This window comes from Rhineura floridana, chromosome 8 (genome assembly GCF_030035675.1).
Source record: "Rhineura floridana isolate rRhiFlo1 chromosome 8, rRhiFlo1.hap2, whole genome shotgun sequence".
NCBI classification, from domain to species: domain Eukaryota; kingdom Metazoa; phylum Chordata; class Lepidosauria; order Squamata; family Rhineuridae; genus Rhineura; species Rhineura floridana.
In genome coordinates this window covers 111,570,294-111,585,239 of record NC_084487.1, presented here as the reverse complement: position 1 = coordinate 111,585,239, position 14,946 = coordinate 111,570,294, and the positions used below count along the sequence as shown (strand labels likewise).

Sequence of the window (14,946 nt, the reverse complement as noted above, 5' to 3'; positions counted from 1 at the left end):
TTTTTCATCTTGTATGCACATACCAAACATATTAGTGAAACATACTCACCCATACTGAAATAAAACCTCAGATTTCCATAACCTGTAGTGTCCATATATGGAGTGCATAGCTTTCTCTCTCCATCTCTGAGGAAAACAGCTGATGAACCTGATTCCAGGGATCCACATTCAGTACCAATGACAGCTCCAGATATATCCCACCTAAAGACATTACCCAAGATGTAAGAGATAGGTCTATATTACACATTATGTAAAGGGAATTCTGGCTTTGCAACTGAGTATACACTTAACAGGGGACTGTTGCTACCTGAGTGTTGATACCTGTGTTTGTCACATTCCTACTTTACATTTTTAGATGTACATTAAAATATCTTTTAAAAGAGTATTTGCAAACTTCAGCTGGTTCAGAATGCAGCTGCAAAATTGCTGACTGGAGTAAGTAATCTGGAGTGCGCAACTCTAGATATGGTAGCAGCTTCATCAGCTTGTAGTTCATTTTTGGGTTCAATTTGAAGTGCTTGTCATTACCTTTAAGCAGCCAATGATCAGGATACTTAAAGACCTGTCTTCTATTATTATGACCCCCAAAGCTGGCTTCAGACACTACCCCAAAGAAGATATATATGAGAAGTAAATACAGCTGCTCCACTTTGTGGTGGCAGTAGGATGGGACCCTAACCATCTCCTCCTGGGCCCTCACAGAATGAAGACTATAGCCCTTCTGCCTTCCTCAGAGGACAAATCCCCAATCATTCATTGTCATTCATTGGCGATCACTCGTGGCCGAGTAAGATTGTCTTCCAAGATAAGGTCTTGGGTCCGTAAGTGACTGTGGAGGCCAATTCTGGATCCACACAGCCTCCCACAGTGAGGATATAGGTTTCCAGATGGATTTGCTTGGAAGACGCCTGTGCGTGAATTTGTTTTATGTGGGGAGATCGGCGCACGACGATCAACACACAATCTTGACATAAAAAGGCTTTGATCCAATGGCATGGATATCACGATGATTGGAAGTCTTTTATCTGCTACAGCCTTCATCTGCCTTCACAGCTGTTGTAACGTACACATTGTTATCCTCCGCCTATTCTGCCGTTGAGGACTTTCCTGGATCGTTCTTTGTCTGGTTCCTCTCCCTTGACCTTACCGCCGTGGGTGACCCTGCTGGGAGTACATGACTCCCGACAGCATCATTCACAGGGTTCATTGGAACAACCAAGCCCACTCACCACTACAAGGTGACGATCCAGCGAGGGGAAATAATATCCCCAATAATATCCCCTTCAAACGGTAAAAGCCAGTCCTTGCAGAATTGGACAATCCCTCGACAGCACAGTCACCCCCTTCAAGGAGGCAAAGCCAACTACAGCACAGGCTTTGCCCACATACTTAAAGCTTCAAATGTCCTCTGCTCTCTGTTCACAGGTGGCTAAGAACTCTTCCCATAACTCAGCCAGCAGAGCCCACTGAGAGCTGCACATGGTCCTGACTTCTGTTTAAAGATACTTGCTTTTACCTTGATCTTTGATCTACTTGTTTTGACGACCTGCCTTTGCCTGACTCAACCTTTACAGAAAAATCTGTCCATTTTCCCTGCAAGCCCCAAGTCCTTGCAGAATAGGAAATGTATCACAGGAGCTTTTCCTTTCAAATCATCTGCAGAGGACCTTTTGTTTGTTCCAGCTTCTCTGCTGCTGTGCTTAGGTTGTGGAATGCCTTGCCTAAGAACCATTTTGCTCCCTCCCCGATGTCCTTGCACTCAAAGTCCAACACCTTTTTGTTCAGACTTGCTGGATGTTTACTTTGTTTTTCTGATTCACTATTGCTATTTGTTTTCATATTATATCTTGTCTCCTGTCATATTATTGCTGTGTTTAATGTTTTTATTTTTTTTATTTTAGGTACAAGGTGGGATATAAATGTTCTTAAATAAATAAATCTTAAAATGTATAGCTAAAAAAGTAATGTGAAGTGGCCCTTAGCAGCAGACTTGACATTCATTCAGAATATTTTTTTGAAACAATAGAACAACCTTGGTCAATATGTTTGCTAATAATAGCCTCCACAGGGGGGAAAAAGCATGACAAGATTTGAAATATATTAATCATTATTCAAACTAGCTACATAGTTTATAAAATGTATAAGGAATATTAAAAATGGGGCTGTATGGTGTGTTTTCCTGACCAAGCTACTTGCCCCACTCATGGCAGAGGCCTCAATGATGGATGAAATGGAGGCAAAGAAGGAGTGAGAAGAGAGAAGTGACAGAAGAGGCATTATAAACTGCTGGTGGGGAGGAGGATGGAGGAAAGCATCAGAACTGACCATTCCCCTTCTATCCCCCTTTGTCAGTCTTGATGGCTCTTTAGCTAATATAATATAAAAGCATGACACTAGGAAAGCACTGTAATATATATATATATATTATTGACTACACAATTCTGGTTAAATGAGTACATTTTTGTTTCATCATAGATCTACATGAGGGATGTCCAAGTATTGAAAGTATCAAAATGACGAATGATTTGTGGTAAGGTTAGAATTACAATAATTATGTGGGTTTTTAAAAATAAAAATAAAAACAGAGTTTATTTTTCATTGTACTCATGAATTCCTATTGCTATATTAAGACCATGCTGTGATCATCCGTACCCACTCAGGTGCCTGACCAGTGCAGACTAGTCTTCATTGGCAAGCTGCACTCCCCAATCTTCAGCTGGGAATATCTGTATTGGCACAGATCTATCAGCCAACTCAGGCTGTGGAGGAGTGTTGAATTCAGGTACAGGTACAGCCCATTCACCTTGGAATTCTCCCTTTGTAAGTCCAGGTGCAATCCCCTTTTCAGTTTCTTCGGAACCCTGGTAGTAGAGATCAGGCATGACCTCCCATGGGTGCTCATGAAAAAATGAAAAATAATGCAGGAACTCATAAGCCAACATCCTCTACATCACACCAAAATGAGTGCAGAGGATCACAATGTAACACAGAAGAGAATCTGTATTACACAAGGCAATGGGGAGGATGTTTACGTAAGATTGCCTTGCTCAGCAGCTGATGATCAGCTCTTGGATCAATGACCACCAAAAGAGGGCTCACAGAAAGCACCCTGGATCTAATTGGTGAAAGTGCAAGCAGTGAAATTGCCTGCAATTGGTGTAGCGTGAATAGCAGCAGTAAATTTCAGAATGGCACACTGTCTAGTGTTCCTGGAAGAGATAACACGGGCATCACCTGAGTTTTCAATGGCAACAAAGGCTCAGGCTGCCAAGAACAATTTTTTCCCATGATCTCTTCAGATTGATGATGTAAATATAATCACTTTTTATTTTATAAATGAACTGTGCCAGATAAAAGACCGATGCCTCCAAAGTGGGTTCCTACAGCAAGGAATTTCAGACTTCTTCCTTCATCAGAAGGACATCAAGACCTCTAGACAGTGTCGAAGTTCACTTATAAAACAATAGGAAATGCAGTAACAATGCTGTATGGAGACCTCTCATGGGGAAGAGAGAAAGTCATGAATAATGTTTTAAAGGTAGACTTTTTGGGCCCTGAACAGTAGATCTGAGTTGAGTCTGACGGACTTATAAAGAGAAATTTACACAATGGTCCATTGGCGTTTTTCTATGTTCATTTTAGTACAATTAAAACCACCTTATTTGCTGATCCATAAGAATCGTCCATGTTGTTGTTATGTGCCTCCAAGTCGACTACAACTTATGGCGACCCTATGAATCAGCGACCTCCAAGAGCATCTGCCATGAACCACCCTGTTCAGATCTTGTAAGTTCAGGTCCGTGGCTTCCTTTGTGGAATCAATCCATCTCTTGTTTGGCCTTCCTCTTTTTCTACTCCCTTCTGTCTTTCCCAGCATTATTGTCTTTTCTAATGAATCATGTCTTCTCATGATGTGTCCAAAGTAGAATAACCTCAGTTTTATCATTTTGGCTTCTAGTGATAGTTCTGGTTTAATTTGTTCTAACACCCAATTATTTGTCTTTTTCGCAGTCCATGGTATGTGCAAAGCGCTCCTCCAACACAAAATTTCAAATGAGTGGATTTTTCTCTTATCCACTTTTTTCACTGTCCAACTTTCTCATCCATACATAGAGATCGGAAATACCATGGTCTGAATGATCCTGACTTTAGTGTTCAGTGATACATCTTTGCATTTGAGGACCTTTTCTAGTTCTCTCAAAGTGGCCCTTTCCAGTCCCAGCCTTCTTCTGATTTCTTGACTATTGTCTCCATTTTGGTTAAGGACTGTGCTGAGGTATTGATAATCCTTGACAAATTCCATGACCTCATTGTCAACTTTAAAGTTACATAAATCTTCTGTTGTAATTACTTTAGTCTTCTTGACGTTCAGCTGTAGTCCTCCTTTTATGCTTTCCTCTTGAACTTTCATCAGCATTTATTTCAAATAATTACTGGTTTCTGCATATCTTAAATTATTGATATTTCTCCCTCCAATTTTCACACCTCCTTCATCTTGGTCCAATCCTGCTTTCCGTATGATATGTTCTGCGTACAGATTAAACAAATAGGGTGATAAAATACACCCTTTCCAATGGGGAACCAATCGGTTTCTCTGTATTCTGTCCTTACAGTAGCCTGTTGTCCAGAGTATAGGTTGCACATCAGGACAATCAGATGCTGTGGCACCCCCATTTCTTTTAAAGCATTCCATAGTTTTTCATGATCTACACAGTCAAAGGCTTTGCTGTAGTCTATAAAGCACAGGGTGATTTTCTTCTGAAATTCCTTGGTCCGTTCCATTATCCAACGTATGTTTGCGATATGATCTCTGGTGCCTCTTCCCTTTCTAAATCCAGCTTGGATGTCTGGCATTTCTCGCTCCATATATGGTAAGAGCCTTTGTTGTAGAATCTTGAGCATTACTTTACTTGCATGGGATATTAAGGTAATAGTTCAATAATTACTGCATTCCCTGGGATCTCCTTTCTTTGGAAGTGGGATGTATATGGAACGCTTCCAGTCTGTGGGCCATTGTTGAGTTTTCCATATTTCTTGACAGTTTTTTGTCAAAATTTGGACAGATTCAGTCTCAGTAGCTTGTAGCAACCCTATTGGTATGCCATCTATTCCTGGTGATTTGTTTCTTCCAAGTATTTTAAGAGCAGCTTTCACCTTGCATTCTAAAATTTCTGGTTCTTCATCATACGGTTCCTCCGTGAATGAATCTGTCATCCTGGCATCTCTTTTATAGAGTTCTTCAGTTTATTGCTTCCATCTTCCTTTTATTTCATCTCGGTCAGTCAGTGATTTCCCCTGTTGATTATTCAACATCCCTACTCTTGATTTACATTTCCCTTTCATTTCTCTAATCTTTTGGAATAGGGCTCTTGTTCTTCCCTTTTTGTTGTCCTCTTCTATTTCTATACAATACCTATTGTAATAGTTCTCTTTGTCCCTACATACTAGTCGCTGTATTGTTGCATTTAGGGTTCTGACTGTGTTTCTATTTCCTTTTGCTTTTGCTTTCCTTCTCTCTTTAACCATTTTAAGAGTTTCTTCAGTCATCCATTGAGGAAGAATCATCCATACTATAAATTTTTTTCCATAGATATAACCCCCTTTTAGGGGATGCTTAAAATAAAAATAAAATGTTCAATAAGAATCTTGCAACTGCAAATAAAGGCTACCCAATCCTTTAAAATAAATGAAGAACAAGTGGAATTTATGATGTGTATCATTAAATACTACAAAAAATATGAGCCATGTTAAAGTTCATAGCAGAATACATTGATCTTCTAAATAATTTTCGCTCATTTATTTGCTGCTGATAAAGATAAAATCATGATTTAAAAGTATAGATTTGTTGCAAGCTTATGTATAGTTGGGATTAAGTTCAAATTAAATCAATGGGACTTGCTTCTGCTGAGACATTGATTAGATTGAGTTGTACATTTTAAAACTTCATTCCTAATGGAATGTTAATTCTTGATCCAAATGAACAGATGTTCCATGTTGTCTAAGACAAGAAGGCCAGAAGGAAGCTCTGGATCAACTGGTAGATCTCTGGGTGATTTGCAGTAGATCAAGAAGGATTTCTGACACACAATTGCTTAACAATAAGCAGCAACAAAATGACTTGCTCCCCATCAGAAATTATACACTGCAGAAATGAAGAACACTTGGGGTAACAAGGAGTGTGCACTGCAACCTGGATGGTAAATGGCACTCCCTATCAGGCACATATCAGGTCAGCGCTAAGGGGTCGTATTCGCTGCCTATGAGCCAATTTTAAGGCTCTGCTACTTACATATAAATCCCTGAATAACTCTGGACCAGGTTACCTGAGAAACTATCTTCCCCTTTATTGTTCAGTAAGGCCATTAAGATCAGCAATGGAACCCAGTTAGTTTTGCCACAATCTGATGGTTATTGGCTTGTGGTAACATTAAAGTGGGCTTTTTCACTGATGGCACCAGTATTTTGCAATGTCTTTGCTGCTGGAATATGAGGCCGGGCCTGGCAGCCAAGAGGTCTTCTGTATTTTTAAAAGTTGTGCAGGGAGAAGGGAGAATTCCACCTTGTGGTTTTTTCCATTACAGTGTTGCAAGAACACCTCCACTTGGCTGACTTTCTCTTCTCCTAAAGATACAGGATCAGTCTCAGGCCTTGAGCCTGGCAACCCTAATTCCACCAGCTCTTGAGGACACACCTGTTTAGGGAAACATTGCCCTGAACTCCCTGATATAATTGTTTTAATTGGTTTCTAACTGTTTTAATTGTTATGCTTTTTAACTGGCTTATTATTTTGTATATTTTAATTCTGGGTGTTTTTAATGCTTCGATTGAATTTTTGTGTGTGTATTTTAATTATGTATGGATTATTTAATTGATTTTATACTGGTAAACCACTTAGAAGCCATTTTGGCATTGTTAAGGGTTAATTTCTTCTGTTATATAGTACCGCCTTCAGGGTGGCATCTGTTCTGTTATGACTTAGCACCTCCATTCCATAATGGATGTCCTGCATCCGCCATCTTAGAAATATAAGCTGATCATGCACTGTGGCCGGAAGCATGACTCAGGGAATACTCTGGGAGCGCCAGTTTAAATGTAACACACTTTAGTATTACCTTATTTCGAGTTCCTACTGTAAGCTTCCTGTATGTTCACTGAAGGGTATAAAAATCAGGGAACAAAGTTAGTTGTGGTCGACCCACCCACACTGCTTGCCTTTTGTGTGAGTGTCTTTTTTAATAAACATTTTTATATTTTTCTTATAAACTGCTATCTGACTCCTCCTTAAAGACCAGAGTGAGACACAGACTCCTGTTTACCATAACAGCATGTAAGTGGTGCATATATAAAAAAATAATAAAAAACTGTGAGATCCATTCAGTTCTGGTACTCAAAACAGAGTTGGTAGATCTAAGACTTCTAGCAAAAAATGAAGCAGATTCCATATGTCTGACATCTTCCCACTGCTGGCCTAGAACATGCACCCATACCTTCAAGATACTCTTGTGACTATAAAGATCCTTCAAAAAGCAGCTACTGCATAATTTTAGAAGGAAGAACAAGGCCAACCTGACATGCAGCACTCTGAATCTATCTGCTTCAGGCAGCAGCATTGGGAGGAGTGGAAAACTAGACAAAGGCACCACTTGGGCTCCACTTTAGTCATAAAAATGTGTCAGCATTGAAATATGATTTATCAGAAAATGTCAGTGAATGCATGCAATTTTTTATATGCACCAGGATCATGAACAGTACATAAAATCCATCTACTGTAGTTTCACCGAAGACACATTTTGAACCATGAACTTTGTTAGTAGTCTGCTGCTAATGTTACACCACATTGTACAAAGCAGCACATAGTGTACATTTTGGGATAAGCTGTATCCTGGATTTTTTAGGTTTAAGGTTTAGAGTTCAAGGTGTATCTAATAATACATATATTTAATTAAAATCAAATATCAGTGCAGATCATTTGTATTAGTGCAGTTACTTCTTTACATGTAATCAGACACAAATTACATAATTTCTTTTCTTCACAAAGATTGCTTATTTGCAGATACAATTTAAATACAGTCCAAACTAGTTTTTCAAGGTAGGATTGCAAATGTTTACATGCCTGTAACTGTGAACTCTTCCAAAGGCAAGGTGCCTAAGAGGTGCTGAAGTGGGTTTACTTAATCAGGGTTGTTAATCAGGATATCTCCCAGGAAACCAATTTAGCCTAATGATAACAAGTGGCAGGGGCTGCTGTTTAATTGGAAAAGCATTCACAAAAGGTTTACTTATTAGGGATGTATTCTGCAATTAAAAAGGGGTTAATTAGTACTGGCATTTATCTGAATTTTCAGTAACTGGTTAATTTCATTACTTCATTCTGTCTAAAACTTGAGAATATTGAGCTGCAGGGCAAGTTTAAAAGTTCACAAAACAAACCAGCATACATTTCCTAAATGGTATTTGGCACCTCAGACAGCCACAAAGCAACCAACACATAATGCATAGCCTCCAATATTTCACAGTGAGAAAATAGAAGCACTCTTGTGCTCCTATTACAACATCCCTATTCTCACACCAAGGATAACTGCTTCAGCCTACTCCTCAGCCCTATTACAGTGTGATGAAGGCTCCTCTCCACCTGCTGTATATTGAATTCATTTACTGTGCAATAGCCTGTCCTACACTTGCTTCTAAAACAGCTGTGTTAGTGAACAGGTAATAACAGTTTTCTTTTAAAATTTAAGAATGTTCAATCACACAATGGAGCTGGTTGTCCTAGTTACAGAATAGCTACAACTCAAAAAGATCCTGCAATGTTTACTATATGTACAAGTAGAAATTTACAGGGGGACGTGAGGGAAGCACTGCACTGATATTTTGCATATATTTACATATGCATGCACTAGTCAAGATGTGTCTGCCCCACTCAGAGAACTAGAGACCCTTGGGAAAGAGATTAAATTTAGAGAACTCTTGCAAATGTGTGCATGCTAGCTATATTTTAAAAAGATATTCCAAGCAATTCCCACAATGACCAAATAGCTACTCCCAAATGATAGCCAGAGATGTGTACTTCCCCTAACTCCACACGCCACAAAAGAACTGTCAGTTGAAATATATTCATAAAAGGCTGACTGTTAATCAAATGAATCAGATGAAACCTGAGTTCAGAAAAAATCACCTAAATAATTAGTTTAAGCCCCAGAAAACCAGCAAAGAGTGCAACGTCTCTTTGTTAAAAGAAAAAAAAGGGATTTATAGAATAAAGCCATGTTTTTGTTTCCTTTATCCATACATACTTATTTTGGTTTAGATTTATAATTCAATCTAGGCATAGTTCATTAAAGCAAGTTGTACAGTGCCCTTATTTGGAAATGATAAATGATATGGAGGATTTAAAACTGGACTTTTAGCAAAACTGGGCGTTTATTTGGGTAAATCTCATAAAAATGGTCAAAGATAGGCAAATAGTTTTCTATATCAGGAACACTGGGTTGTCAAGCTTCATTCCAAAAAAGGAGAAACATATTTTTATGGCAACAATCCAGTTCATTATGGCTGAACAATTCACACAACTGCTGGAATTATTATTTATTCACTTTTTTTCCAAATTGAAAGCTCAAAGCAACTTACAACATAGTGCTATTAAATTAAACATACATGTAAATGGCCAATTGCCAAGAAAATCCAACACGGTCACATTTGACTTCAAAAGAGGAAACTTCACAAAAATGAGGGGATTGGTAAAAAGAAAGCTGAAAAACAAAGTCCAGAGGGTTACATCACTCGAAAATGCTTGGAAGTTGTTTAAAAACACTATATTAGAAGCTCAACTGGAGTGCATACCGCAGATCAGAAAAGGTACCACCAGGGCCAAGAAGATGCCAGCATGGTTAACGAGCAAAGTCAAGGAAGCTCTTAGAGGCAAAAAGTCTTCCTTCAGAAAACAGAAGTCTTGTCCGAATGAAGAAAATAAAAAGGAACACAAACTCTGGCAAAAGAAATGCAAGAAGACAATAAGGGATGCTAAAAAAGAATTTGCGGAGCACATTGCTAAGAACACAAAAACCAACAACAAAAAATTCTATAAATACATTCAAAGCAGGAGACCATCTAGGGAGGCGATTGGACCCTTGGATGATAAGTGAGTCAAAGGTGTACTAAAGAACAATAAGGAGATTGCAGAGAAGCTAAATGAATTTTTTGCATCTGTCTTCACAGTGGAAGATATAGGGCAGATCCCTGAACCTGAACTAACATTTGCAGGAAGGGATTCTGAGGAACTGAGACAAATAGTGGTAATGAGAGAGGAAGTTCTAGGCTTAATGGACAATATAAAAACTGACAAATCACCGGGCCCGGATGGCATCCACCCGAAAGTTCTCAAAGAACTCAAATGTGAAATTGCTGATATGCTAACTAAAATATGTAACTTGTCCCTCATGTCCTCCTCCGTGCCTGAGGACCAGAAAGTGGCAAATGTAACGGCAATCTTCAAAAAGGGATCCAGGGGGGATCCCGGAAATTACAGGCCAGTTAGCTTAACTTCTGTCCCTGGAAAACTGATAGAAAGTATTATTAAAGCTAGATTAACTAAGCGCATAGAAGAACAAGCCTTGCTGAAGCAGAGCCAGCATGGCTTCTGCAAGGGAAAGTCCTTTCTCAGTAACCTATTAGAATTCTTTGAGAGTGTCAACAAGCATATAGATAGAGGTGATCCAGTGGACATAGTGTACTTAGACTTTCAAAAAGCTTTGACAAGGTACCTCACCAAAGACTTCTGAGGAAGTTTAGCAGTCATGGAATAAGAGGAGAGGGTCCTCTTGTGGATAAGGAATTGGTTAAGAAGCAGAAAGCAGAGAGTAGGAATCAACGGACAGTTCTCCCAATGGAGGGCTGTAGAAAGTGGAGTCCCTCAAGGATCGGTATTGGGACCTGTACTTTTCAACTTGTTCATTAATGACCTAGAATTAGGAGTGAGCAGTCAAGTGGCCAAGTTTGCTGACGACACTAAATTGTTCAGGGTTGTTAAAACAAAAAGGGATTGCGAAGAGCTCCAAAAAGATCTCTCCAAACTGAGTGAATGGGCGGAAAAATGGCAAATGCAATTCAATATAAACAAGTGTAAAATTATGCATATTGGAGCAAAAAATTTGAATTTCACATATACGCTCATGGGGTCTGAACTGGCGGTGACCGACCAGGAGAGAGACCTCGGGGTTGTAGTGGACAGCACGATAAAAATGTCGACCCAGTGTGCGGCAGCTGTCAAAAAGGCAAATTCCATGCTAGCGATAATTAGGAAAGGTATTGAAAATAAAACAGCCAATATCATCATGCCGTTGTATAAATCTATGGTGCGGCTGCATTTGGAATACTGTGTACAGTTCTGGTCACCCCATCTCAAAAAGGATATTATAGAGTTGGAAAAGGTTCAGAAGAGGGCAACCAGAATGATCAAGCGGATGGAGTGACTCCCTTATGAGGAAAGGTTGCAGCATTTGGGGCTTTTTAGTTTAGAGAAAAGGCGGGTCAGAGGAGACATGATAGACGTGTATAAAATTATGCATGGCATTGAGAAAGTGGATAGAGAAAAGTTTTTCTCCCTCTCTCATAATACTAGAACTCGTGGACATTCAAAGAAGCTGAATGTTGGAAGATTCAGGACAGACAAAAGGAAGTACTTCTTTACTCAGCGCATAGTGAAACTATGGAATTTGCTCCCACAAGACGCAGTAATGGCCACCAGCTTGGATGGTTTTAAAAGAAGATTAGACAAATTCATGGAGGACAGGGCCATCAATGGCTACTAGCCATGATGGCTGTGCTCTGCCACCCTAGTCAGAGGCAGCATGCTTCTGAAAACCAGTTGCCGGAAGCCTCAGGAGGGGAGAGTGTTCTTGCACTCGGGTCCTGCTTGCGGGCTTCCCCCGGGCACCTGGTTGGCCACTGTGAGAACAGGATGCTGGACTAGATGGGCCACTGGCCTGATCCAGCAGGCTCTTCTTATGTTCTTATGTTCTTAAAAAGAGATATAAAAACAAGAACAAAAACATCCTAAAATACTCAGACTACATAAAAACAAAATCCAACTTCTCCCCACCTGACTAAAAACAAACAGAAAATTAAACTCCAAAGGCCTGGGTGAATAAAAATGTTTTTACCTGGCACCTAAAGACAGACAGTGATGGCACCAGGCTTGCCTGCCTGAGGAGAACATTCCCTGGAATTTCCTCCAAATTGAAATAAGGTGGAGAAACAGTTAAATGTCACCAAATATAAGCTGGAACATAACTGGCAGAGTTGGCAATTAATTATTTGATTTATATCCCACCCTTCCTCCCAGCAGGAGCCAGGGGCAGCAAACAAAAGCACTAAAAACACTCTAAAACATCATAAAAACAGACTTTAAAATACATTAAAACAAAACATCTTTAAAAACATTTTTAAAAAGCTTTCAAGACATCTAAAAAAAGGTTAAAAACATTGTTTGTTTGTTTTTAAAAAAGGTTTAAAAACATATTAAAAAGCAATTCCAACACAGACATCAATGGCCTGCCACATTTCTTGTACTTCTTTCATGGGGGCAATCATATCAGTCTCTCCCTATGTACTTATTTTCCTCCAAGATCAGAATTATTGTCTTTCTCATCATCAGCTCCAAACTGCTTCCTGGAGCACTGCCAGAAGGCATTTAAGGAAAGGGGAGCATGTAAATGCTGAGTTCATCTTTGGAGATCAGGACAGAATGGATCTGTAATGAAAGAGTCTGTGGGGTCATAATACCATAGCTGTAATGAGCCTTGTTGAGAACTCCTGGCAAAAGGGGGCAAGAGGAGGAGGAGGAGGAGGATTGGGATCTGGGGGAGCAGCCTGGTGGTCTGCAATGGAAGGGGACTGAAATTGGAGAAGGCTTCAGTAGTCTGGCCAGTGACAGTCCCGCCCCTGAAACGCCACCTGCGATAGATGAGGTGGTGGCTGACAGTGAACCTCACATCTCTATGCCTGCTGCCTGTTTTGCTTCCAGAGCCACCTCCCGCTCCACTCTCAGGGCAGGAGGATCCTGTGTTGCAGATGGAGGAGGAGACTGGAGAAGAACTGGTTGAGGTGTTTCCAACCCCATTGGCAAGGATGTGTCACCTGCTGCACAGTGCAGACTGAGCCTGCTCAAGAGCTCATCCAAGAGAAAGTTCCCACACAAATAGCGAGAGCACCCCAAATATACTTAAGGGATTTCAGGGTCATGTTCAATTGCTGCAACAACATCTTAGCTTGAGTAGCCATGCCTAGCTATGCCGTGTAGAGACCTAGAGACCTGTGTAATCTGTAACCTGATCTATGTACCATTCTAGAGTTAAATTTCCCATTAAAAATAATGGAGAAAAGCACACCAGTGATCCCAAGTCTGATTCTGAGGGGCTGAGCCAGGTGGCTGCCCAAATATCATTGCACAGTGCTGTTTCCACAATGCTTTTCCTGCCCAGAAGATGCCAATGAGAGAATAGAAAAAATACTTCTTGCTTTCTCATGACAATGCCACATGGCATCATTACAAAGCCAAATTAGAGTGAGGGCGGGAGCAGGAGCAGGAAGTAATGCTCCCTGCTCTCACTCTGGCATCTTCTGGAAAGATGGAAAGCATCAAGGAAACATGGTGTAGTGATACATTTGCTGTTGTGCCAGTTCAAGTGTGTCTCCACCTCTCTTTTCTGAAAACCGGGGTGCACTCTGCTAGTCAATCTCCACCCCTTTTTACTCTAAAACCCTGGTCGGATCAGCTTGAGTGTGTTTGTTTTTTTAAAAAAAATTCAGCTTCAGGCAGATTTTGCAGCTGATTGGTAGATCAACTTGTTTGTATTGTTAGTGTAGCCAACAGAAACGCTTTGCTGCAGGCTCAGGCAGAGACAGTGACCCTGTGAAAGGTCCTGAAAGTCTGAAGTCAGCGGTGGGGAAGGGAGGTATGGCCAGCAGAAGGCAGCGTAGTTTCAAAACACATCCAGAAAAACCATTCTTGCTGCTTTTCAAGTGACTAGTGTGCCCACTACCATAGACAAGCAGGAAAGAGAACAGACACTACCAGTGGCATGTGGGGCAAACACTTTGCCCTTGTTTGCACCTCTCCAAAACTCAGTCCTAAAGACCCATTCTATAAAGGCGCCAAATATAGATTGAGGAAGGATGCACTGAACTTTAGAAAAGTCCTGGCTATCAGTCCACAACCCAATGAGCCCTTAATATGCCAAAGATCCCTGAAAGCACTCACTAGTTGTGTGATTTGCAGAGGCATGCTTTGTTCAAGAGCGTAAGCCTGAGTGCTAAAATGCAAATGCAAAAGCCTCTCATATACTGTAACTAACACTTCCTGTATGAATTAAAGGTGGTGACGTGCAACCCCCACCCCACCATTTATAATGATGGCTTGGTTTGATTTATTGAAAGCATATGTGAAAGCATATTGCTCTTGTGGCCAGGTAAGAAAGACACACAAAACCCAGTTCCCTGAGTTTGCATACAGATCTTTTATTCCTAACCACTGAAATTTATGAAGCATCTCCGCAGACAAAGGAAGTTTGAGTCCTTATCCATCTCATACACAAAGATTGTTGAATGTACTGGATGAAGCCAGGGTGGGAGTTTTGAAGTGTGGGTACACTATAGCACACTTCTATATATAGGTACATTAAGACAACTTTTGGAATTTGCAGCTGTCTTGAGGAACTGCAGATGTCCATGGAAGTTTTTCCTTGGATGTAGAACTTCCAGTCTGGCTCTTGCAACTGACTCTGTCTTTTATCCTCTGCACCTTGCTGGATTTAGAAGTGTTTTTTTCCTCTCTCAGCTTGCTTCCCCCGGTTAACTAGCATTTAATATCAATTGTAGTATGCACACAAATATGAGAGTTTTTTCATCATCAGAATTAAATTCTCAAAACATTAGACAATGGCATAAAGT

The 14,946-nt window shown here is 40.3% G+C and overlaps 1 protein-coding gene and 1 pseudogene across 3 annotated transcripts in view; both read right to left on the bottom strand.

Annotated features, from left to right (window-relative positions):
* The window catches only part of RELN (reelin), a 504,997-nt gene that overhangs the window by 206,417 nt on the left and 283,634 nt on the right, over window positions 1-14,946 (bottom strand). For all 3 annotated transcript variants that reach the window (XM_061640446.1, XM_061640447.1, XM_061640448.1), the window contains one exon: window positions 50-201. In XM_061640446.1, the coding sequence (XP_061496430.1) occupies window positions 50-201 (152 nt within the window). The remainder of the gene's footprint in view (window positions 1-49; window positions 202-14,946) is intronic.
* On the bottom strand, window positions 2,679-3,449 carry LOC133390808 (small ribosomal subunit protein uS2-like; annotated as a pseudogene).